Source organism: Manihot esculenta, chromosome 18, assembly GCF_001659605.2.
Source record: "Manihot esculenta cultivar AM560-2 chromosome 18, M.esculenta_v8, whole genome shotgun sequence".
Classification (NCBI taxonomy): domain Eukaryota; kingdom Viridiplantae; phylum Streptophyta; class Magnoliopsida; order Malpighiales; family Euphorbiaceae; genus Manihot; species Manihot esculenta.
The window spans coordinates 10,891,873-10,919,149 of NC_035178.2; the positions used below are offsets into that span (position 1 = coordinate 10,891,873).

The 27,277-nt window shown below is 33.2% G+C and overlaps 2 protein-coding genes across 2 annotated transcripts; both read left to right on the plus strand.

Annotated features, from left to right (window-relative positions):
* The first annotated feature begins 3,354 nt into the window (after positions 1-3,354).
* Positions 3,355-5,528, plus strand: LOC110606000 (2-methylpropanoate--CoA ligase CCL4). Its single transcript, XM_021744705.2, has one exon. It carries the CDS (start codon positions 3,581-3,583, stop codon positions 5,384-5,386), a length of 1,806 nt encoding a protein of 601 aa, XP_021600397.1. The 5' UTR covers positions 3,355-3,580; the 3' UTR covers positions 5,387-5,528.
* Positions 5,529-23,436: 17,908 nt separating this feature from the next.
* LOC110606603 (2-methylpropanoate--CoA ligase CCL4) lies at positions 23,437-25,603 on the plus strand. Its single transcript, XM_021745480.2, has one exon. The coding sequence runs from the start codon at positions 23,722-23,724 to the stop codon at positions 25,387-25,389; it is 1,668 nt and encodes a 555-aa protein (XP_021601172.1). The 5' UTR covers positions 23,437-23,721; the 3' UTR covers positions 25,390-25,603.
* The last annotated feature ends 1,674 nt before the right edge of the window (positions 25,604-27,277 follow it).

A 27,277-nucleotide genomic window follows, 5' to 3' on the forward strand; every position in this document is an offset into this window, starting at 1 on the left:
TGATGCAGATGTTAGCCAACTCATCTCATATTGTATCGCCCGTTGGGGCATTGATGAGATCCCACAGAGGGATCATGATTATGATCATGACTATGTACATGTATGTTCAGGTTGAGTTGGATGTTTGAAAGAAAAGTTTAAATTTTTATGCATGTTGTTGATCATGTATGGGATTATACAGGTTTACAGGTCATATGTCAGGCTTGCTACGGGTCCCGGCGGCTTTAAGCCGATCTGGATCCTAGCGCCGGTAGCGGTCCGATTTTCGGGTCGTTACAGACTCATTCTACGTTCTGGCACTATTGGATATGTAGAGGGCTATTGGTGACAAGTTCATCCTTAATGTGAATTGTTTGTGATGTGATGCATTTCATGAAAAGCATGAATCCTTAATATAATGTTTTACTATTCTGCTCACTGGGCTCTAGTAGCTCACCCCTTTCCCTTAATCCCTATGTTTGCAGGTGCGGGCTAGACCAGGAAGTCACAAGGAATAGAAGTTTATGTATGTAATAGTTAGATGTGGACATGTACTGAAAAATGTTATAATGTGATGTAATGTAAAGAATTGTATTGAGGATAGAATTGTGCTTGGCAAAACCAAGCTTGATTATAGTAATGATGACCCAACTAGAGCATTTGATGAGGGCTCTAGTCTGGGGTTTGTATGGTTAATGTATAGTGCATGCACAGGTTGAGCTTGGTAAATGAAAAAGTTTAAGTTTTTATGCATATGTTTGATCATGTATGGGATTTAACAGGTATACAGGATGTATGTTAGGTTTGCTACGAGTCCCAGTGACCTTAAGTCGATCTGGATCCTAGCGCCGGTAGTGGTCCGGTTTCTGAGTCATTATAGTCAGTGTAATAAAAATTTTGAACCTAGAATGAGTGTGTAAGAATACGCATCTTAAACTTTGTATATATTTTATTTTTATACTGTAGGGAGATGGAGTTAATTATCTTCTTTTTTATGAGTAAGACTTTTGCGACCGTATATTATAGTTTATTAAGATCTTGTCATATGAGCCTATCATATGGTGACGGCTCATATCATACTTTGAGCGAATATTATACCATATCAATGAAAATATTCTACAATTATAATCATAAAATTAAATAAATTTCATATATTAATAACTTACATGAAAATATTATAAATTTAAAAAAAGTTGCATACTAAAATTAATAAAATTATGTTAAACGTAGAGTTTAAAATTTTATAATGATATTCTAAAATTATATCATAAAATTAAATAACTTATATATATATATACTTTTTAAACGAAAATATTATAAATTCAAAAAATGGCCAAACTAAAATTAATAAAAATATGTTAAATGCAAATAGTTTTTTAAATAATGACAAGTTAAATTGTATGCCCCTATTGAATCGTTAAAAAAAAAAGTTGCATGAAACCAAGTATCACAAATATTCAAAATTTTTATTAGAATTTCAAAATAATTTATTATATAAAAATAATATTTAAATAAAAATAAATTAAAATAAAATTAAATATAATAAATTCACAATAAATGTCTATCCTGACATAGTTCAGTGGATAAAACATCATACTCGTCTGCGAAATCTAAATTCAAATCTTTATATCCAATTTCCACTTAAAAAAAATCACAATATATATGAAAATATCCATTAATTATATTAAACTTTATATTTTTACTAATCTATGGAATTTTTTAATATATATAATATAAATTTTGAATTTAAAGCAATTATGAAATTATAATAATGGCACATTCTAGAGCAATTTTAGGCGCATTCTAGAGGCTACTGGAGTGTGTTAGGCACCTGTTTTTAGAGGTGAGCATAATCCGGTTCAAATCGAAAAAACCAACCGAACTGAATCGATTTGAAAATTTAATTCGATTTTTTATACATTTCGGTTTTGTTCGATTTTAAATTTCAAAAATTTTGGTTATTTCGGTTCGATTCGGTTTTGATAAAAAAAAACCGAAAAAACCGAATCGAACCGATTAGGAATAATAATATGTTTTTTCAATAATATAGAGAAATTAAATTATATTAAAATTAAAATATTTTAATTAAATTTTAAAATACTAAAAATAAAGTGTAAAAAATTAAAAAAATATTAAAAATCGAAACCGATCAAACCGAATCGAATCGAACCGAATCAGACCGGTTCGGTTCGATTCGATTTCTGACCAAAATCGGTTCGGTTCGGTTTTCATAAAAACTAAAATTTCGGTTTTCGGTTTATTCGGTTCGGTTCGATTTTGAACCGAACCGACCGAATGCTCACCCCTACCTGTTTTAGTAGAGGGGCAGCACACCAACAATAATTAGTTAAATTAACCGTTAAACAGTTTAAGAACACCAACAATAATTCCAATTTATTTTTTAAAAGAAAGAAGCATTGAATCAACAAGATAAAAAGAAACGCTTTCCCTTGTGACTTGATACTCCCATCTCTTCTTCTTTTTGAAATATAAATTTTTTTTATATTCTCTAATAAAAAATAATTTACGTCAATTAACTATCAAAATAGTTTATTCTGTTAAAAGTCATAATAGCCGAAAATAATGATCGTACTATATTAAAACTGCGAACGACTCGATAATTCTATTTTTGTGATTTAAATTCAAATTCTTGAGTCTCCACGTTAAAAAATGTTTTAATTAAATTTAATTTTGAATTATTATAAATTTTTATTATACTTTAAAACTAATATTTATGTTGTATAAGTTCGTCGTCATACTACTCTAACTGTTTATACTTTAACTAAAAAATCTATTAGGTATGATAATCTCTCTATTTAAAAGGATATTCTTCTTATTTGATGAAATTTTATTAATATAACTAGTAATTTTATTTTAAAAAAAATAATTCCAAAAAATTATACACTCAAAGTAAAATTTTATTTTTTCTTACAAAATTTTTATCTTTTTAAAAAATAAATTATAATTAATTTTATAAAAATTTATTTAAATTATTTTTTACAAAATAAATTATATCAAACAGCAGTGTAAATATGTCCTCATTTTAAATCCACCATTATTGCTAATGGAAACCCAATAATAATGATGTGGGTACGATGTTTAAAGACGAAAAGGAAATAATTGAGGGAAAGTCTGAAAAAGTAGATTAGATTTTAGGTTATTTTTTAATAATAAAAAAAAATTATTATTAAATATCTTATTTTGAAAAAATGGGGTTATCTGCATCAAAAATAAAAGTTGTGGGTCTAGGCCAAAAAGTTAAACTTTAGTTTATTTAGATTTTATTAAGATGATAAGGGAGATTTTTCTTTTCTAACTTTTTGCCATAATTTAATGCAAAGCTTCTCCAAGCAGGCTATCATTCTCAACCACATATCGTGTGGAAGCTCAGCTCAACTATAAATGGCCACTTTCATCGATCATTGTTCACCATCTTGAGAGGTGATAATTATGAGTTGCAGAGTGCTTCTTAGCTTCAGCTACCACTTGTAAAATATCCAGTTGATTTTCTTTCAAGAAAATTTCACTTCCCATTTTCACTTAGCACATAACATTCTACACACAAGACTTCTGCGCTTGAAAAAAAAATATTAATATACAGATGAGGTGTAGAACGGAAATCCAAACCTCCCACATGATCCTTCATGGACAAAATTTGCAGAAAAGAAGGCTAAAAAGTTCTTTCCCATGGTCTCTTAATCCCAGAAAACGGTACCGCCTGATTCTTCTTAAGGCAAAAATGGATGAGCTCAAGCCAGTAGCAGCCAACTCGTGTCCTCTCACCCCATTGACCTTCTTGGAAAGGGCAGCAACTGCCTACGGTGATTGCCCATCTATCATCTACAATGACACTTCTTACACGTGGTCTCATACTCACCGTCGATGTCTCCAGCTAGCTTCCTCTCTTTCATCCAACGGCTTCACCCGCGGGGACGTCGTTTCCGTTATTGCTCCCAATATCCCCGCCATGTACGAGCTTCAATTTGCTGTCCCCATGTCTGGTGCTGTTCTCAACAACATCAATACTCGCCTGGACGCCCGTACCATCTCCATACTCATGCGTCACAGCGAATCAAAGCTAGTCTTCGTTGATTGTTTGTCACGTGCTCTTGTCCTCGAGGCCATTTCTCTTTTCCCGCCTAACTCTCCACGTCCTACTCTCGTCCTCATCACGGATGATGATGATGCACCGGAACTATCTTCACTTTCATGGCTGAACGCTGATTTTTGGTGTACGTACGAAAGCATGGTGGAGAAAGGTGATCCAGAGTTCAAGTGGGTTCAGCCTCTAAGCGAGTGGGATCCGATGATTTTGAATTACACATCAGGTACCACCTCATCTCCTAAAGGTGTGATACACTGCCACAGAGGGATTTTCATCTTAACCGTTGGATCCTTGATTGATTGGGCTGTTCCAAAGCAACCTGTTTATTTGTGGACCCTTCCAATATTCCACGCTAATGGATGGACCTACACATGGGGCATGGCAGCCGTTGGTGGGACCAACATCTGTCTCCGTAAATTCGATGCTCGTACAATTTACAGCATGATCAAGAAACACGGTGTCACTCACATGTGCGGCGCACCTGTGGTGCTAAACATGCTAGCAAACTTCCCCAATAGAGAACCTCTCAAGAGCCCAGTTGAGATTCTAACCGCCGGAGCCCCACCGCCAGCTGCTGTGCTATTCCGAATAGAGGAGTTAGGTTTTGTGGTGAGTCACGGATACGGGTTAACTGAAACGGCAGGATTCGTGGTGTCGTGTGCTTGGAAACGAAGGTGGAACCAGTTGCCAGCAAACGAAAGAGCCAGACTAAAGGCCAGACAAGGAGTGGGTATTGCTGGGTTCACAGAGATAGACGTGGTGGATCCTAAGACAGGAGCCAGCGTAAAGCGAGATGGGTCATCTCTCGGCGAAGTAGTTTTGAGAGGTGGGTGCGTGATGTTGGGTTATCTCAAGGACCCCATAGGCACATCAAAGTGTTTGAAAGATGATGGTTGGTTCTACACAGGAGACGTGGGGGTGATGCACCCAGATGGGTATTTAGAGGTCAAAGATCGATCCAAAGATGTGATCATTAGCGGTGGAGAGAACATAAGCAGTGTGGAGGTTGAGTCTGTGTTGTACACCAATCCGGCTGTTAATGAAGCAGCTGTGGTGGCTCGACCAGATGATTTCTGGGGAGAGACACCGTGCGCATTTTTGAGCTTGAAGGAAGGGTTGAGTCAGAAACCAAGCGAGAAGGACATAATTGACTTCTGTAGGGAAAAAATGCCGCATTATATGGTTCCAAAATCTGTAGTGTTTAAAGATGAATTACCCAAGACTTCAACTGGGAAGATTCAGAAGTTTGTGCTGAGAGAAATTGCGAGAGGCATGGGGTCTTCAATGGTGAGTCGAAAGTAGAGTTGAATCGGTCAAGTGAGGTAGGGATGTGATTTTGCATGAGAAACGTGATATTGTCGTATTTGTTTACATCTTCAAACCAATTGAATAAATCTGATGGACACTGACTTGTTGTCCCATGCAGAAGTTCGGTTTTATTATTTACAGTTGGCGTTCCATAATTGCTGCCTTTTGCCTTTATTATCAAATGCAGTGTGGCAGTTGATGGGACGATAAGCAATTGTTTTTTTTTGGGTAATTTACGATTTAGTCCCTGGATATTACCATTATTAACAAGTCAGTCCCTGTATTTTTAGAAACCTATTAAAACGTCTTTATATTTTCTCTCCGTTAACGAAATAGTCCTTCTATCTATTTTTGCCGTTAAAAATATAATAAAAGACTATATTACTCCATTATTTTTCTCCTTCTCCTCCTCCTCCCTTTTCTTCTTCATCAATTCTTCTTCTGCTTTTTCTGCTTCTTTTTCTTCTTCTGCTTCTTCTCCTTCTCCTTCTTCTTCTGCTTCTTCTCCTTCTTCTTCTTTTGCTTCTTTTTCTTCTTTCTCTTCTTCTTCTTCTTTTTCTTCTTCTTTTGCTTCTTTTTCTTCTTTTTCTTCTTTCTCTTCTTCTTCTTCTTCTTCTCATTCTTCTTCTTCTTCTTCTTCTTCTTTCTCTTCTTCTTCTTCTTCTTATTCTTCTTCTTCTTCTTCTTCTCCTTCTTCTTCTTTTTCTTCTTTCTCTTCTTCTTCTTCTTCTTCTTCTTCTCCTCCTTCTTCTTCTTCTTCTCCTTCTTCTTCTTCTTTCTTTTCTTCTTCTTCTTCTTCTTTTTCGGAGGAAGAGGAGGAGGACGACGATGAAAGAAAAGACAAGGACTATTTCGTTGACAAAAAGAAACGATAAGGACGTTTTAATAGATCTGAGAAAAGATAGGGACTATTTAGTTGACATAAAAAAATGATAAGGACGTTTTAATAGATATGAGAAAAGATAAAAATATTTTAATAGATTTTTGAAAATGTAAGGACTAACTTGTTAATAATTGTAATATACAAGGACTAAATAAATGGTTTTATTTGAGGGTAAAATTGGATTTTAAAAATTTTCTCTCTCCTCCTTTATCTAATTTTAACGGAAAATAGTACGGAAGGACTATTTCGTTGACGAAAATAAAACATAAGGACGTTTTAATAGGTTTCTAAAAATACAGGGATTGACTTATTAATAATGGTAATACCCAGGGACTAAATCGTAAATTACCCCTTTTTTTTCGTCAAAACTGTCACACCCAAACCCAAAACTATAGAGATGGATATGACTAGAAAAATTGACAGAACTTCCCCTGTAATTTATACATATAACCTGCTATAATTTCAAAACATTAAGCATATAAGCGAAAAACTGATAGTTGGACCCGTCAATTCATAAAATATTTACAATCAACAAAATACCGTTTCCACTGGCTGTACAATCTATACATGATAAGAAAAGACAAAAGACTTAGGATTGGTCCGACCTCCTCTAGACTCTGAGTGGATGATGTGGAAGGAAAGATAAACAAGAAGATTAGGACTGCTGAGCAGATCACCAAAAAGGAACTGTAATTTTAAAAGAAATATAAGGGTGAGTACAACGTACTCAGTGAGCGGATAAATAAAGAAATATAAGGGTGAGTACAACATACTCAGTGAGCGGATAAATAAATAACAAAGGTGAAAAGATAAGTTTAGGTAATTAAGAGTACCAAATATTTAGTTAAAATAAGTCAGCTGAATAAATACAATATAATTCCATCAATATAAAATAACTGTGAAAAATAAAATCTCCATACACTCATAATATGTTCTTTGCAGATAATGCTGGCATCTCAGGTATAATAAAATAATGACAGGCTGAGAGCAATGCTGGCATCTTAGGCTCTATAATGACAAATTTGGCCCAAGAGCAAATAAAATACTGGTCATACACATGTGCAGAGCTACTCCAAAGGGTGACCACCTGACATACGCCTCAAAGGCTATCTGTATATCAAGTGCTGTCCCAAAAACAGTATAAATATATATCATGCTGAAAATAAATCACCTGTCATCAAGGTGTCATCTGTTCGGTGCATATACAGAGTGTAATCGGCTATTTATTTAGTTGTGCTTTAAATTCAATTTTCATTTATTCAAAAAATATAAATTAACTTTATCTTTTCCCATTTTAAATAAACAAAGTAACGCATACATATATAAATATATTTAGAAAAAATATCAATATTATATATTTATCCACTCACCAGAATACTTGGGACAAAAGACCTAGGTCGCAGGAGGACCCCTATTATCTATCCTGGAAGCTGGATCCTCTCCTAGAATTAAAAAAAAATAATAATAAATAAAATAATATATCAAATAATAAAACTGCTCTAGAACAATAACATAAAACGTAAAATACGAAATTATATTTAATATATATTTTTAAGAAAATTTCGGCAATATTTCGGTATAATTAGATCCCAAAAATACCCAAACTCAACAGAAATACTCAATATCCTATACATAGTATTTATCCAAAAAGAAATATAAAACCCCATTGATTGGATTTAACTAAAACATAACCCATTTTTATCCTCAAATCACAAAAATTACTATTAAAAGGTAGAGAAAATAAATTATATCGTAAAAATTTGAATAAAAGGAATAAAACTCACATACCCCAATTTTGGAGCCTCTAGAAGAAATTATTGACTTTCTGAGCAGAATAAAAGTTTAAACTATGATCTAGCTGAGGATTTCAGAAGTTTATGGGTTGATTGGGTTGAGAGGGAGGAGCGTTGGATTTAAAAGAGGATTTTTTTTTTGTTTTTGTTAAAAATATCAGAGCTTCTGCGAAACATTCACACTTTTTGGTGATCTGCTCAGCAGTCCTCATCTTCTTGTTTGTCCTTCCTTCCACATCATCCACTCAGAGTCTAGAGGAGGTCGGACCAATCCTAAGTCTTTTGTCTTTTCTTATCATGTATAGATTGTACAGTCCAATGGAAACGATATTTTGTTGATTGTAAATATTTTATGAATTGACAGGTCCAACTATCAGTTTTTCGCTTATATGCTTAATATTTTGAAATTATAGCACGTTATATGTATAAATTACAGGGAAAATTCTGTCAGTTTTTTAATTATATCCATCTGTATAATTTTGGTGAGAGAGTTTTCTCTCCTCCTTTTAGTAATAATTAAAAATAAACAACATTAAAAGAATATTCATTTATTATAATATTATTATTTAAAAATAATAAATAAATAATATTATTTCAATACTATTTAAAATTATAATAATTAAATAATATGTATATTTAAATTTAAATTTAAATTTAAATGACTAAATAATATATATAATTAAAATAATTATTGATATTAAATCGATAGCAAGATTTGAAACTATTCTATCCAAACCACTTAAATCATTTGAATAAGTTTTTGGAACATTTCAAACTGTGCCTGCCCTGCTATTATAGAGGAATTGAACGTAAATTTCATTTCGTTTCTTTAATTTAAATATGATTATTCAGTTTATGTAATTTTAAATTATATTATTATTTATTATTTTAAATAATAATTTTATAATAAAAAGAATATTAAAGTTAAAAAATTATATAATTTTTATTATAAAGATATATCTTATTATAATACAGTATTTTATTTTATATAATACTAATAATATGAATATAAAAAAGTGATGCACGGCAGCTCTGCCAGATATCAATAAAAGAATCATTTAAAAAATAAAAAATAAAACAATTTTTTTTTTTAATCATGCAAAGAGTTTCCATTCTAAAGCCCAATGGGTATAATTATATGAGAGGGCTACACAAATTCACCAAACGCTGAAGACTAAAATAAATAAATAAAAAAAAATCTAAACAAGATAAAAGATAAAATTAGAATAAAATTAAACTAAATTAAATTAAATTAAATTAAGATAAAATCAAACCAAAACGGCTAATAAATCCAGTTGAATCAAACAACAACCAAACAGAGAAAGACTCAACAATTAAAAAGAGGAAAATCAGTAACTAAACACAACAAAATAACACATCGCCACATAGCCACAGAAAAGCATAGCATAAATCTCAGATAAAAAACGAAAAATCAGGCATGACAAGAGAAAAATCTGCTAAAGACGAGAACTGACTACCGACAAAAACAATCCGAGGGAGTAGACGCCATAGAGCCCAGCTAAAGATGATCGATGGGAGCGATAGTCATCGGACGTATTGGTGCAGTCCAGAGTCATCAATGTCATGCATGAGTAGATTCTCCCTGCCGAAACTAAAGCCAAAGCCCTCTTATCACATGTTTAATAATATCTCCCTCATTGGTCTTCTGTTAAGCTCTGATCAACAGATCTACAAAATCTTTCAATACTTAAATATTGTAAATATTCAGTCATTTCTATTTCGAGTATTTTTATTATTTTTATTAAAATAATTCCATTATTGAATTATTTTTCATTTAATTATATGAATTAAATCGATCTAATAAAGATGGAATTTTTTTAACTTACAGAATCACATAAAATTTTATCTAACTATGGATATGAAAAGTATAAAATATGTATGAACAAGGAGAGAATTGTACACTTAAACTAGAATTTATAATCTATACAACTGAAAAAGAATTGAGAAATATCACTTAACTTAGACCTATAAACTTTTGATGGATTGTCAAAACATAATACAACTTCTACTATTATTATAATATTCTAATACGATTGAATATCGATAAAATAAATGAATTCAACATTTAATCTTTTGATGAGATAAATAATAATCATCAGAAACAATATATAGTAGATTTCATTGTTTAATTAAAAAAAACATAGAAGAAATATTTTTTATCTATTTTTTAAATTGACTTCATAGTATATGATTGAAGTGTTAAAAAGATTTATCTATAGTTATATGCAAACATAATTATAATTATTTTATGTGCCTCTTCTTTTACTAAGTTCTATTTTTGACTGTGCATGTCATGTTTTATCAAAATTTTTATATAATAATGTATATATTTAACACATATTTTAATTAAATATTTAGTCAAATGAAATATGAATACTATTTATTTTGACAATTATATAGATTTTATATAAAAATATAAAAGATAACAAAGATGAGCCAAAATAAAAAAAAAAAGAATCAAATTATGTGACTTAGACCGAAAACTTATCTAAATCTCTAGATAAACCTCCAAACAGAAGCATATTTTACATGAAAGAATCGGGATTCTCCCATTTAAAACACTCAAATCAGTCTAGCTCTCACGTAATTTCTCTCCAAAAGATTAGGAAACTTCTGTCCTCTTTAGGAAACAAATCAAAAGAGTTATTTCATTAAAATATTCAAATCAAATTATTTTAAAAAGAGAAAAAAAATTACTTTTTAGTCCCTGAGATATAGCATAATTATCAGATTCGTCCCTCTATTTTTAGAACCCAATACTTTCATCCCTGAGGTTTAATTCCTTTAAAATTAGAGGTCCCACTGTCAAAAATACCGTTAGTGACAAGAAAAATGACCGAACTATCCTTTCTAGAACCAAATACTTTAGTCCCTAAAATTTAATTTGTATAAATTTATAGGTCATTCTTTCAAAGAATTGAAGGAAAAAATATGTTTTCGTCCCTAAGATATTACATAATTAACAGATTTGTCCCTCTATTTTTTAAATTCAACACTTTAGTCCCTGAAATTTAATTTCGTCAAAATTCAAGAAAGAAAATCTCAAACTCAATCTCTATAAACAAATAAAAATTTCAATAAATTTAAGATTCAAATTCAGTAAAGATAATAAAAATCAAAATATATAAAATTTAAATTATTAAAAATAAAAAGTTAAAACTCAATAGATTGTTTTTGTAATGCCGTTCACTGTCAATCACTGCTAGCCATTTAAAAAATTCATTACAACGTCTTTGACATTTTAAAAAGTCTACTAGTTAGTCATTCCGTTAATTTTAGTCGTTAAATATTATAAAAAAAAAATCTATAATACCTCTGAAATGGAGGGACTAATTAGTAAATTTTTTAATAATTTGAGGACCAACTAATAATTTTTTCTAAACTATAGAGACTAAACAGTAAAATATTTAGTGATAAAATTAATAGAGAAACTAACTAGTAGAATTTTTAAAATTTTAGGGACATTTTAATATATTTTTCAAAATTGAGGGACTAAATAGGGGGTTTTTTCATACTATAGGGACTAAATAGTAATTTTTTCATTTTATTATTGATAAGGGTATTTTTGAAATTATATTTATTCTCTTTTCTTTGATCAAGTGGAAATTATTGACTTAACAGAAATTTTTTACGGAGGGATCTTGGATCATGACGGAATTAAATCTCGATAACGAAAGTGATGGGCTCTAAAAATAGAGAAACAAATTTGTTAATTATGCTATACCTCATGAACTAAAAAGTAATTTTCTCTAGAAAAAAATTTCAAAAAGATTTCTCTAGGGTTTTGTTATTTAAATACTTTTTTGACACTATAGCTCATATCATCTCTTCTAACTAAATTTCTCTCTTCTTTTCATATTTTTTTATAGTCATATGTGGTTAATCTCTCTAGTCCTAGTTGATAATAGGTTGAAATTTCAATTTGTTCATGAATTGTGAGATCTAAATATTATTGTTTATCTTTGCTCTTCCAATATTTATGCAATTTCAGTTATTATTATTATTACTACTTTGTTGATTGATTAATAGGGCCCGTTATTTATATTTTCAAGGTAATATATCATTATACTTTAGTCCATAATTGCTAAAATTATTTAACAACAGGTAACAATTAGTGTAATCCACCAAGAAATTGCATAATCTAGCTTAAACTCACCACACAGTTTGATTTGTTGATTAGAATTAAGTCTTTATAATTCTTAAAATGGTTGTTAAATTAAATTTAATAGATGATTTTTGGATTGTTTGTTTATTAGAGTTAATTAAAAAATGTTTCCAAATTAATTTAAGGAGAGATTGGTTATGAAGTTCGTTTTTTATAACTAAAACAAATTTATTAAAATGAATAAATATATTTTTGCTTCAATGATCAATTCTCACAACTGAAATGCATCTTATTCTTCAACTAGTTATTTGCATTGATTTTTCTCTCGACTCTTTTATTAATTTCTTTAATTGTCTTATTTTTACTTTAGTTTCACCCTTCATCAAAATCCTCCATTTTACTTTTATTGTTTATTTTTCTAATTATTAATTGGAGATCTTTTAGTGTCAATTCCGTATGAATTCGATTCTATTCACTCTATACGCAATTTATATTTGTTGAATGTAAATAGATTATTTTTTATAGTTTTAATATCTATCATATAGAAATTTTTCTATAGAAATTATAGACAGATAAGATATCATATTATATATCTGTGTAAACTTTTTTTTCTAAATTTACATATACTCATAATTGTTGACATAATTGAAATTAAGAAAATTGGTTTTATTGAAGGGAATCAATACTATTTAGTTAATTAAGTACCAATTTTCTTATATTGATACTGATCGAGCGATAGAAGGCACAAAATGCTTCATTCCTTTTTATTGATATAAAGTTGTTGAACTTTCTTCCAATCGGAGCATAGGAAGGAAATGACATCTTGATATTTTTTTATTCTAAACATCAGGAAATTCTATTCTCTAAAGTTTGATAAGTCTTGTATTTAGAATTTGAGAAAAGTTTATAGTGACGAAAGAGAATTTGTAAACCTTGATATAATAGTACTTCCACCACTAATACAGTAATGACTGATTAAGTCTTAAATTTCAATAATTATTGATTGAGTTTTGAATTAGATTGAATAACAGAGATAGAGAATCTAATTAACCGTTATTGAAAGGATGAAAGGTCGTTCATATACAGATAGTAAAGAGCTCTCTAAAACACCTCCGTTATTGAAATTTTATCATGTATACAAATATAAATTACTATAAGATCCTTAAAGTTTGTCATTACGCATTCATTCATTATTTTTATTTGACATTTATAGAGAATTTGCATCAATCTTTCCTAAATTTATATATTAATTTCTTTTAATCACTCAATTTTAATTTATTTAAATAAAATCCTTCATTTCAAAAAAATCCATCTAACCTGTAATAATAAGTATTAACAAGATTCCAATTACCCATGTTGCCCCACATTGCCCCACATTCAAAAAGAATAAAAACACTATTTTTCTATTTCTTAGTTTGTATGATTAAATTAATTATTGATTATTTATTAAAAATTAATTTATTATAAATTTTTTTATCTATTGTTCATTGAAATTTAATTTGTAATTATTGGAAAAATAATAATAATGAAAAGAAAATTTAGATTTAAACGTGTCTTGCTAGAACTTGCATTCAGATATGCATTCAGAAGGGGATACCAACTGATTTTGCTGTGAAAATAAAAACCACTACAAATTAATAAGCTTAAAACTGATAGACCGTTGGAATCAATTATGAGAAGACAAGTCTGCTTACCAATGAAGTCAATCATGAGCAAACCATGGGAGCATCTACCAGTTGCATTGGAGTAAAAGTTTAGGCCATAGGGAAGCCTACCAAAAATAGAAGCAGGGTCCTCCAGGATCAAGTTGCCGGTGTCAGATATTGAATACCAAGACTATATATCGCCTCAAACTGGCAAGCTTTGGGAAGATGAGCATCAGATGCAAGAGGCAGAAGAAAAAAGAAGACAAAGCAGAGAAGACAATTTTTTTTTTTGTTTTTCATTATTTAGTTCTTAAAAATTATTAGTATAAAATCAAGTTTATAACTTTTTATGTAAAAAAACAATACTAAAATCTTTTTTTTTAAATATGATATTTAATAATAAAATAAGAATATAAATAATTTTATATATAATTAAAAAAATAAATAATAAATTAATTTTACAAAATATATAATATTATAATAAAAAAATTACAATTTAATTTCTATAATATAAAAAAATTTATTAATTAGACTCGATTTTAAAAAATATATTAACATATACTTAAATTTTTTAAAAATCTACTAATATCTTTTAAAAAATTTTCTCAAATAATAAATTCTTTTACAAATAATATAGCAAAACTCTGTTTAAAAGGATTATTACTTCCATATTGGTTGCTTTATAGAAATATTTAATTGCAGACGTGCAATGCAATATTTAATTGCATTAGAGTCCTTGTCTTTTTCTTTTTTTCAAAGATAATGATAATCCATTAGATGAAAAGTATTACAAACCAAATACCTAAAACAGGTGAGCCTAAAAGACATAACCCAACCTAAAGAAGCTTAATCTTAAAAACCTGAACCGCTGACCTGATAGTTGACTTGGAAAGAGGGAATGAAACTCAAAGCACTACTTCTTTACTTTTGAGAAATGTTGAAATCAACTGATTAGTTTTGGACTTTACAATAGATTTGGATCGGTCCTAACTTTTACTACTGACGTCCGATGGAAACCTACGATAATTTTTTGAAAAGAGAATTTCGAAACGCACGACTTTTAAAAGTGTGACGAGGGCCACAGACTTAGTCACAAAGTTCGAGATAAAAATTTCACCGTTTAAGAGGTCAATTTTATATTTTAATATTTTTTTTGATATTTTTATAATTTTGCATATTAGGGTTTTTTCTATTATAAATAACATTTCTTAACTATTTGAAACTCACTTTTTCAATTTTTGAAAAATTTCAATAAGACTTTTCGGTTTTTAGCATATCTTTTTTCTTATATCATTTTAGCCAAATGATATTAGTTAAAATTCCCGACGGAGTCTAATCAATTCTTTATCAGATTGGTATCAGAGCGAAGTTCGACCGTGGCAGACAACTAAGAGGTGCGACTTGCTGCAGTTGAGGCATCTTTAGTAGAATTGAGGGAGATGATCGGACAGTTAACCCTGCAATAGGGAATCCACCAACCCGCCATCGCCGAACGCCCCCAGCCATTGGCCAATATGTGGCCACCATTCCTATGTCTGCAAATCTCCAACAGAATTATCAGGAAGGTTACAAGATAAAAACAGACTTTCAAAAATTTTTTTGTTCATTAGATGTAGAATATATTCTTGATTGGTTGGCGAAGTTTGAACGTTTCTTCAAAGTTATGAATGTGGAAGAGGATCGCAAGGTTCCGATTGTGGCCTATAAGTTAAAAGGGGGTGCAGTAGCCTGGTGGAATTCGGTTCAAAACAAACGCTATCGGAGGAGGCTAGAACCCATACGAAACTAGGTTTTGATGAAGCAAATGATTGAATAGCGGTTCTTGCCTAATTATCACGCTCAGATTTTGTATAACTGGTATCATAACTGTGTACATGAAAATTGAAGGGTGGATGAATATACCGAGGAGTTTTTGAAGTTGTAGGTGAGGTGTGAAAACTGTGAGAACGAAACCCAATAGGTTGCTCATTATCATAGAGGCCTGAATCATGAATTTCGCTGTATGATGGGAGTAGTTGTGATTTTCACTTTGGTAGATGCCATTGAGATGGCAAAAAGGGCAAAAGAGCATGTTGATTGGCAGCCACGACAGCAGTATAACCAAAATTTTAATTACAGAAATCCTAGTTCGATAGGGATGCAATAGTATAGAGGCAATTACAGCGGGTAGCCTTCTAAGGTTGTAAATTCTGGCAGTCCTCATAATACTATAGAAGAAAGGAGAGATGGTAAGGGAAAAGCAGTCACCACTACAGCAGACAAAGGAGACAAAACCAATCCTTATCAGAAGCCAACGAGAGGCATATGTTACCGTTGCAGGCAATCTGGTCATCGATCGAATAATTGTCCAGAATTTAGAGGAGTTAATAATGATCGCCAACAGATTAATGTGGTTGAGCAGGTGGATGACGATGATAGATTTATTGCTGGTTCTGAAAATGGAGAGGTCACCTATGTGGTGAAGAAAATCTTATGCTCGACAAAACAGGAGAATGAGACGCAAAGGAGGAAGATCTTTTAGGCAAAGTATCGAGTAGGAGAAGTAATTTGCAGGCTAATTATAGATAGCTGCAGTTGTGAGAATCTGATAGCTAAGCAATTGGTGGAGAAATTGCAATTGCCTGCACATCTGCACCCTTCGCCATACAAAGTCAGATGGATTAAGGAAGGTCCAACAATTGAGGTCAACAGAATCTGTAGCGTGCCTATCTCGATCGGTAAATTCTACACTAAACCTATTAATTGTGATGTTGTGAATATGGATTGCTGTGAAATTTTGCTAGGTCGCCCTTGGTAGTTCAATGTTGATACTTTGCATAAAGGGAAGGAGAATTCATACATGTTCACGTGGAATTGAAAGAAAATTACTATTTTGCCTTTCGATTTTGCGAAACATTCTAAAGTGTAAGGGAAGAATGTTGTTTCTGTTTCCATGGAAGTGCAAAGACTATCAGGCGCCGTTGAGAAATTTAGAGGCATACTGGCTTTATTGGTGAGAGCAACAGGCGCAGCGGAGGAGGCACCATCTTTACCACCATCCATCAAAGAACTATTGAAGGAGTTTCCCATGATAGTGGAGGAATCCTCCAAGCTCCCATCTTTGCGGGATATCTAGCATCAGATTAATCTCATTCTTGGATCAAAATTACCGAATCTGCCGCATTACAAAATGAGTCCAAAAGAGAGTGAAATCCTCCAAGAATAGGTTGAAGAATTATTGAAGAAGGGGCATATTCGGGAGAGCATTAGCCCTTGCGGAGTACCTGCCATATTAGTTCCGAAGAAAGATGGGACTTGGAGAATGTGCGTGGATAGCAGGGTCATCAACAAAATTATGGTTCAGTATCGATTTTTCATTCCACGACTGGATGACATGCTAAATCAACTATTCAGATTTAAATTATTCTCTAAGATTGACCTTAAAAGCAGCTATTACCAAGTTTGGATTAAAGAGGGAGATGAATAGAAGACAATCTTCAAGACTAAGAAAGGCTTGTATGAGTGGCTGGTTATGCCCTTTGGTTTAACGAATGCACCTAACAATTTTATGCGACTTATGAACCAAGTTTTGCACCATTTCTTAAGCAAATTTGTAGTTGTTTATTTTGATGATATCTTGATTTTTAGTCATAGCGAAGAAGAACATTTGCAGCATCTTCGTCAAGTCATGACAGCCTTGCAAGAAAGTGAGCTGGTTATTAATATAAAAAAATGCATTTATATGACAGAGCACGTTCTATTCCTGAGATTCATTGTTAGTGAGAAGGGATAATTGTTCATGAGAAGAAGGTAGAAGTAATACGAAATTGGCCCATTCCCAAAACTATTTCTGAAGTTCGCAACTTTCATAGCCTTACTATTTTCTATCGATGGTTTATCAGAAATTTCAGCACCATCGTTGCCCCTATCACAAATTGTTTAAAGAAAGAAAGAGTGCAAAAATTTGCTTGGACTGACACTGCCAACAAGAGCTTTGAAGAGATTAAAGATAAGCTTACTTCTGCCCATATTCTTGCTCTGCCCGATTTTAATAAACTGTTTGAGGTTGAATGTGATGCTTGCGGAGTTGGGATTGGCAGAGTATTGTCACAGTCTAAAATGGCTATTACCTTCTTTAGTGAGAAACTGAATGAAGTTAGGAAGAATTCGTCTACTTATGAGTAGGAGTTATATGCAGTATTCTGGACTTTTAAAACTTGGGAGCAGTATCTGATGGGGCGAGATTTTATTATTCATACAGATCATCAATCTTTGATCTACTTTAAAACTCAAAAACATGTGAATAAGATGCATGCTTGAGGGGCAGCTTATTTTGGAGCCTTTCATTATGTCATAAAACATAAAGTTGACCATAGTAATAAGGTGGCAGATGCTTTGAGTAGAAGGGTTGCTCTGTTGATTACAGTTAATAAGGAGGTTGTAGGTTTTGAATTTCTAAAGGATTTCTATTCTACAGATAATGACTTTGCTAATATATGGGCTAGAGTCCAGGCTCACCAGCTTGCTGATGGATTCTTAACATGTTATGCATTTCTCGATCTGCTCTGCGGGAAAAACTGATTCGGGATGTCCATGGAGGAGATTTGAGTGGTCATTTGGGGTGTGATAAGACTATTGCTGGATTAGAGAAATACTTTTACTGGCCACAATTAAAAAGGGATACAGGTCGGATGGTCTAAAAGTGCCCAATTTATCAAACTCAGAAGGGTCATTCGCAGAATACGGGCTTATACAATCCACTGCCTATTCCAGCATATCCTTGAGAGGACTTGTCTATGGATTTTGTTCTTAATCTTCCATGTACTCAACGTGGATCTGATTCCATTTTTGTTGTTGTTGACAGGTTCTCCAAAATGATGCATTTCATTCCTTGCAAGAAAACTAATGATGCTTCTCATGTGGCAAAACTTGTAATACCTGGCTAGACCCCGGCATCGGAATTCCTACTTTCCGGCGGAATTTTGGATGTCGAGACCCTCTAGAAGGGTAAAATATATTTTTATAAAATATTTTTACATGTTTTTATAGTTTTAATGAAGAAAGAAAATTGAGTTTTGAAAGAAAAAGCCATGGAGGAAAAACCCAGGTTCGGCCGCCGAACATGGGGAGCTTGCGGAAGCTCTTTTGGCCCCCGAAGTTGGTCTGGCCAGCCACCTATAAAAGGCCCGTCGTCCGAAAATGGGCGAGTTTTTTCTCTTTATTTTCGAGCATAGGTGAGATTTCGCCCTCCCATGGTTGATTTTATGTTTTCCTTCAAATCCTTCAAGTTTTTAATGAGTTTTTACTTTGTTTTGAAGATTTTTAAGCTAAGGTCAAAGTTTTGGAGCCTGGAGACCTTCGAAACTCGTTTTCTCCCCATCTCCAAGTTTGGGTCACGCCTACCCTCGATCTTCAAGAGGTAAGTGTAGATCCACACCTTTTATGATGTTTTAAGTAAGTTTTAAGAAGGGGTTAAGGGGTTTTGATGCAAGTTTAGGCTAGTTGTAAAATGTTAGGGTTTATGTTAGTTTAATGATAAATGTGATGCTTAATGTGATGTTTGTTGGGGTATAGGCTAGTTTTATGCCACTATATGTTTGAAAATATGTTTATGCATGTTTTAGAATAGATGGATGTGTGTTGGGAAATTTGGATGGCTGAATGTGGGATGGCAGAATCGGGTTTTGCCACCCAGGAGGATCCAGGTTCGGCCGTCGAAGCAAGGTTCGGCCGCCGAACCTGCCAGAGGAGGCAGTTTTGGCCGCCTAAGCTCGCCCCTGAAAGTTTGAACTTTCGGCTCTGGAGGGGAGTTTCGGCCACCGAACCTGCCCCCGAAGGTTTGGACTTTCGGATTTGGAGGAAGTTTCGGCCGCCGAACCTGCCCCCAAAAGTCCCCTGTCCAGCCTTCCTTTGTTAGTTTTCTATGCATGTTTTGATGATGTTTTAGGGGGTTTTTGGGGAGTTGTTTAGAGTCATGTTAGAGTATGTTTGGTCCCTCATTTGAGTCCACCTGTGTAGGATTGGATATGAGGAACCGAGGTGATCAGCAGTGAGATAGCTGCTTCAGAGTTAGTTCAGAGTCAGCCAGAGGTGAGTAGAACTAAACTAATCTTTTATTTTGAGAAATCAAATGTTTTAAGCATGTTCATGCATCATGTATATGTAATAGGTTGGTTGCATTAGACCTCACAAATATACCACATTGCATAATTGGTTGTTGATGTGGATGGACAACAGGATGACCCATTAGCCCTCTAGATGTTATGTTATGTAATGAAAGACCAGGGCTGCCATTCTACGCCCCTGGCACAGAGTACAGGAAAGACCAGGTGTGGCCTGCACTACGCCCCTGGCACACAGCTTATGTTATGTAATAGAAGTCCTGAGGAGCTCCACCGAGGGCCGGGCACAGAGTAGAGGGATTTTTGGGTCAGTCCATCAGTGATGTGGATTGTTTGTATTGTGATGCATTTCATGAAAGCATATAGTTAATAAATCATTTTTACTGTTCTGCTCACTGGGCTCTTGTAGCTCACCCCTTTCCCCTAACCCCCAGGTTTGCAGGGTCAGAGGTAGCAGGAAATCAACAAGGGTAATGGCTATGTCATGTAATAGGCTAGTAGTGGACATGTAATGTAAAATAATGTAACGTAATGTAAAATAGAGAGATGTTTTATGGATTAGTATTGTGCTTGGCCCTAACAGTGGTGGTAATCCCTTTTGTACATGATCTGTATGTAATGTTTTTAATGATGTTATTTGATGAACCAAGCTTGATATATGAAATGTGGACCCAACTAGAGCATTTGATGAGGGCTCTAATGGCTATGTCATGTTTACAGTTATGGTGCATGCACAGGTCAAGTTTGGTGTATGAAAAGTTTAAAATTTTTATGCAAATGTATGATCATGTATGGAATTTATCAGGTATGACAGGATGTATGTTAGGCTTGCTACGGGTTCCGACGACCTTAAGTCGATCTGAATCCTAGCGCCGGTAGTGATCCGGTTCCCGGATCGTTACAAAACTATTTTTCCAGGAGGTTGTTCGCTTACATGGCGTCCCTAAAACCATTATTTCTGATAAAGATGTGAAGTTTCTTGCTCACTTCTGGGTGACTTTACGGAAACGTTTTGGCACTGAGCTTCGATACAGCACTGTTGTCCATCCCCAAATTGATAGACAAACTGAAGTGGTAATGCTTGGTAATCTTCTGCGTTGCATCTGCAATAATAAGAAAAATGCTTGGGATCTTGCTTTTGCCCAAGCAGAATTTGCTTTATAATAGTGTTGTCCACAGCTCCACAAGGATGTCACCGTTTGCAGTTGTATATAGAAAAGTCCTAGCGCATACAATTAATCTTATTGCCCTTCCTACAGGTTCTCACAATAATATTGCAGCAAGCAACTTGGTAAAACAACATCCGGATGTTTTCAAATAGGTACAACAATGCCTTACAGAAGCCAATGAATAATACAAAGTTACAGCTGATAAACATATGCGTTTCAAGTCCTTCAATGTCGGTGACCAAGTTATGGTGTATTTACGCAAGGAACGTGGTGGAGGACAGAAAAAACTTGACTCCAAGAAGATTGGTCCATTCCGGATCATTTAAAAGATTAATGACAATGCCTATGTTCTTGATCTCCCAGATGAGATAATAATTTCTAAGACGTTTAACGTGATGGATCTATTTCAGTACTACCTTGCTGATGACAACTCGAGATCGAGTCCTTTACAAGTGGAAGGGAATGACACGGAGCAACTAGTCTTGGACTTTACGGCAGACTTGAACCGGTCCTAACTTTTACTACCAACGTCTGATGGAGACCTACGATAGCTTTTCGGAAAGAGAATTTTGAGACACATGACTTTCAAAAGTGTGAAGAGGGCCACAGGCCGGGTTACAAAGTTCGATGTAAAAATTTCACTGTTTAGGGGGTCAATTTTGCATTTTAATTTTTTTTAATATTTTTATAATTTTACATATTAGGGTTTCTTTTCTATTATAAATAGCCTTCCTTAACGATTTGAAAGTCACTTTTCAATCTTTGAAGAATTTTATTAAGACTTTTAGGCTTTTAACTTATCTTTTCTCTTATATCGTCTTAACCAAACGATATTAGTTAAAATTTCAAACGGAGTCTAATCGGTCATTTATCAAATCTGGTCATCGCCAGCAACACCTACTCAAGGGATTTACTCCTATAAAAATGGTTGAGAGCCTAATCAACAAACTGAGTAGCAAGGAGCAATAATCATATAAGGCATAACCAAAAAACCTAAAAAACAAAGAATCAACTAAGAACATCGAAACACAAAACCCATTAGATGGGTTGAAAAGCGATGAGAAAATCATATACCTAACTGAAGGGGAAGCATCTTCCATGATCAAGCTCGATTTCCATTGATAGGCCAAAAGAGTGCCCTCCAAAAAAGAAAGACAAAGCGAATGAAAAGAGATAACTTTTTTGAGTCCCTTGAGTCCTCCCATTTCCCTTTCACCGAATTGTAAAGCTTGTCAGGTACAATATGGAGCCATCTTCACCTGCAAAACAATAAAATCAAGAAAAACACTAAGGCAGAAACTAAAACACCTACCTCTCTGTTAATATTTATTATAAGAAAAAAAAAAAGAAAGGAAGGAAAACAATTACAGAAAGAAAATAACTAAAAGAGCTACGACTTTACTCAATTTCCATTCTTCCTCCATAGTGCATATAATATAATGCATAGTGATCTTTATAGATCTATAAATTTGGGAGGATATATTTTTTAATTTAAGGAGATATTTAATTTTTACTGAAGGAGTAATTTTTTTTCTAATCTAAAGAGAATTTCATCAATTTTAACACTTTCTAAATAAAACAGTTTGTTAAACAACAATCTTATCTGGACAAAAAAAAAAAAAAAAGACTACAATTTTATTTCTTATATAAAAAAAAAGGACAGCGATTGTTCAGATTCATTTCATTATTTTATTTTTCCAAATCAATACCAAATAATGTTTAATAAGATAAAACTTTCAATTTTTTTTTTATAATAGTGGCTATTAGTAATCAATAGGGTTAAAATCAATAAAAATATTTAATTTCAGACAATTTATACATTATTACCATTTAATTAATATTTGATATTTATTTTATTTATTTTTAATATTTATTATCAAAGCACATATTTTTTTCAAGTGTATAAGGAATTTGTTAGTTTGAATCCTACTACTACATACAATTTAAATCACATTTATAATATTATTGTTTAGTAATATATAAGGATTTGAAAGTAACTTGGAGTTTATAAAGCTAAAAAAACAAAATTAAAAAATATTTTTTCATGCGATTTAAAAAATTTTTAAAAACTTATTTTACTATTTTAGATTTTTAAGATTAATATGCTAAATTTATTTGAAATTTTTAATAAATATATATAATAAATTTAAATATAAATATATTTAGTTTTTAATAAATTAAAGGGACTTTTTTATATAAAAAAAAAAAATAAAATACTTAGGATACGGACGTTACTGCCTTGGCTTTCAATAAAGGAAAAAATAGGAAAAAAGACCCATTGCCTTCCTCCGATTCAGTGTTGTCCATCATTATGTTATCCAACAGGATCATCACGCATACAAGCAACGAGATCCAACGGGATCATCAAATCAAATCAAACGGCGCAAATTTGCATACAGGCATGACAGGTATGCCCCAAATAAGAAAAAAAAAAATATAGTACAAACAGACAAAAAAAGCCAAATTCTCTCAATAGAATACACTGACATTGTTGAGGTTAGATCTGTAATTGGAGGTCTCCCCAATCAATTGGCAAGTATATTATTATTAATGTCCAGAGTCTGCTAATCCCAGAAAACGCTACGGTCTGCTTTTTCTTTTCAAAGCAAAAATGGATGATCTCAAGCCAAGAGCAGCAAACTCGTCTCCTCTCACCCCATTGACCTTCTTAGAAAGGGCAGCAACTGTCTACGGTGATTGTCCATCTATCATCTATAACAACACCACTTACACCTGGTCTCACACTCACCGTCGATGTCTCCAGCTCGCTTCCTCTCTTTCATCCAACGGCTTCACCCGTGGGAACGTCGTTTCTGTAATTGCTCCCAATATCCCTGCCATGTACGAGCTTCAGTTTGCTGTCCCCATGTCTGGTGCTGTTCTCAACAACATCAATACTCGCCTGGACGCGCGTACCATCTCCGTACTCCTGCGTCATAGCGAATCAAAGCTTGTCTTCGTGGATTGTTTGTCACGTGATCTCGTCCTTGAGGCTATCTCTCTGTTCCCTCATAACTGTCCACGTCCTACCCTCGTCCTCATCACGGATGATGATGAGGCACCAGAATCATCCTCACCTTCATCGCTGACCGTTGATTTTTGTTGTACGTACGAGAGCATGGTGGAGAAAGGCGATCCAGAGTTCAAGTGGGTTCAGCCTCTAAGCGAGTGGGATCCGATGATTTTGAATTACACATCAGGTACTACCTCGTCTCCTAAAGGTGTGATACACTGCCACCGAGGGATTTTCATCATAACCATTGAATCTCTGATTGATTGGGCTGTTCCAAAACAGCCTGTCTATTTGTGGACCCTTCCAATATTCCACGCTAATGGATGGAGCTATCCGTGGGGCATGGCAGCCGTTGGTGGGACCAATATCTGTCTTCGTAAATTTGATGCTGCTACGATCTACGGTATGATCAAGAGACACGGTGTCACTCACATGTGTGGTGCACCTGTGGTGCTAAACATGCTAACAAACTCCCCCAATAATGAACCACTCAAGAACCCGGTTGAGATTCTGACCGCTGGAGCCCCTCCGCCAGCTGCCGTGCTATTCCGAACAGAGGCGTTGGGTTTTGTGGTGAGTCACGGATATGGGTTAACTGAAACGGCAGGACTCGTCGTGTCGTGTGCGTGGAAACGAAAGTGGAACCAGTTGCCAGCAAACGAAAGAGCCAGATTAAAGGCAAGACAAGGAGTGAAGATTGCTGGGTTCACAGAGATAGACGTGGTGGATTCGAAGACAGGAGCCAGCGTAAAGCGAGATGGATTGTCCCTCGGCGAAATTGTTCTGAGAGGTGGGTGTTTGATGTTGGGTTATCTCAAGGACCCTGTGGGCACATCAAAGTGTTTGAAAGATGATGGTTGGTTCTACACAGGTGACGTGGGGGTGATGCACCCAGATGGGTATTTAGAGATCAAAGATCGATCTAAAGATGTGATCATTAGCGGTGGAGAGAATATAAGCAGTGTGGAGGTAGAGGCTGTGTTATACACCAATCCGGCCGTTAATGAAGCGGCTGTGGTGGCTAGACCAGATGAGTTCTGGGGGGAGACACCGTGCGCATTTGTGAGCTTGAAGGAAGGGTTGAGTCAGAAACCAAGCGAGAAGGACATAATTGATTTCTGTAGGGAAAAAATGCCGCATTATATGGTTCCAAAAACTGTAGTGTTTAAAGATGAATTACCCAAGACTTCAACTGGGAAGATTCAGAAGTTTGTGCTGAGAGAAATTGCGAAATCTATGGGGTCTTCAAGGGTGAGTCGAATGTAGAGTTGAATCGGTCGAGTTTAAGGCCTTTCTTGTTTTTGGTCTAAAGTCGAGTTTAAGATATCAGCATGTGAAAATTTGAGTGGGTGACATGACATTGTCGTATTTGTTTACATCTTCAAACCAATTGTTATCCGATGATGTCGTCTCATGCAGAAGTATGGCCTTATTTATTTACAGTTGGTGTGCCGTGATGGCTCATTTGCTCTTATCTCTATCATCAATTTATAAGTGCAACAGTCATAGTTGCGTCTACCAATAGTTTACTTTTATTTTCCTTTTCTGAAAATAAGTTGACCTTTATTAATTTGGATAATAATAATTTCGTCTTTATTTTATTGAAAATCGATTAAAACATCCTCTTTTATGAGGTGTTTTTTTTTTTTTAATATTAGCGATTAAATTGATAAATAAATAAAATATTTAACAGAATAAAAATTATATAAACGTTTTAATTAATAATTTTTTGAAAATACATATATTAATTTTTAATAATGATATTATTTAAGGATGTGTCTATAATTCAATCTATTTAATTGTCTAAAACCTAATTAAGTTAGGCTTGGCAAAGAATCTAGTTTAAACCGATAATTCTTGTGAAGTTTTGCAGATTTAACTAATTTTTATGTTAACTTTTACTATAATGGTTATATTTTGAATTTCTATGAACCTGAGAAATTATTGAATATTTTGAAAGTACAGATCATTATATTAAGACAGTACACTAAATAAATTCGTTATAATACATTGGTAATACAACTACTAAAATATTTTTTTCACTTAAATAATTAAAAAATAAAATTTATTAAGTTTTTATTTTATAATAATTTATTATGATATGATTAATTTGATATATTATTTTAATACGGTGGGTGGTATTCGTAGTATATTATTATATCAGTTGCTTTAACATGGAGAGTCCCCTCTCACGATGGAATTTATTCTCTTGGTATTTTCTCTAGGAGAATTAGAGAATTATTTATTTTAGTGGGATGATTTAAACGCCGAATATATACGAGAATGTGATTTGCTTTAAATAGTATTTTCTCTAGAAGAACTTAGAGAATTATTTGCTTTAGCTAGCTGGGGTGGGTTAAGTACTATATGGAGATAACATGTGTCTTTTATTTATTTGAGAGAGATTGCCTGTGCGGTTGTCAAAACCGGTTAAAAATAATATTTTTGGTTATCAACAATTTTACAACTGCAGACAGTGGCAAAATGATCGAATCCACAGGAAATTGATACTTACCTATTTTCCTTATGAAGACCAAGCAAACAAACTGAAAGTAAATAAACTGAAAGTAAAATAAAAATAAGGGGGTTTTAAGATTGATTGAGTTAAACTAATACTGAAAGTAATAAAATAAAGCAAATAATTAAAGTAAAGAAATTCAAATATGAGAAAAACTCCAGTTGAAAAATTGGATTCATTTCAGTTGTTGTGATTGATTATTGATACTTAGATTCCTTTGTTTGATTCAATAAATTGGTTATGGAGATGGAAGACGCTTCTCACCACCATATCCCTCCTTAAGCATAAATTAATTAGGGAACGTCCTCTAACTAATCACTAATCCACAAGTTGCCAAGTAACGTTCTTGGGCCTTAGGTATCTAACAACTGTCAATTGCATTAAGAAATACAGAGACATAATTCTAGCTACCCAAACGCATGGTGATATTGCTAGATTGTGCAATTTCCTTAGTTTTTACATCAATAGTTACTTATGTTTGAATAATTCAAGCAATTACGGACTTAAAACTATCCAAACTAACAAATTATTACCTTGCAATCAAAAATCAATTGGCTCTATTGATCTAAACCACAAAGCAACAATGGAATTAAGCATGAAATTGCACAAATATTGAAAAATAAAAGATAAACAATG

Coding starts and splice junctions, on each gene's coding strand:
- LOC110606000 (XM_021744705.2), top strand. CDS start 3,581: ATGAGGTGTAGAACGGAAATCCAAACCTCCCACATGATCCTTCATGGA.
- LOC110606603 (XM_021745480.2), top strand. CDS start 23,722: ATGGATGATCTCAAGCCAAGAGCAGCAAACTCGTCTCCTCTCACCCCA.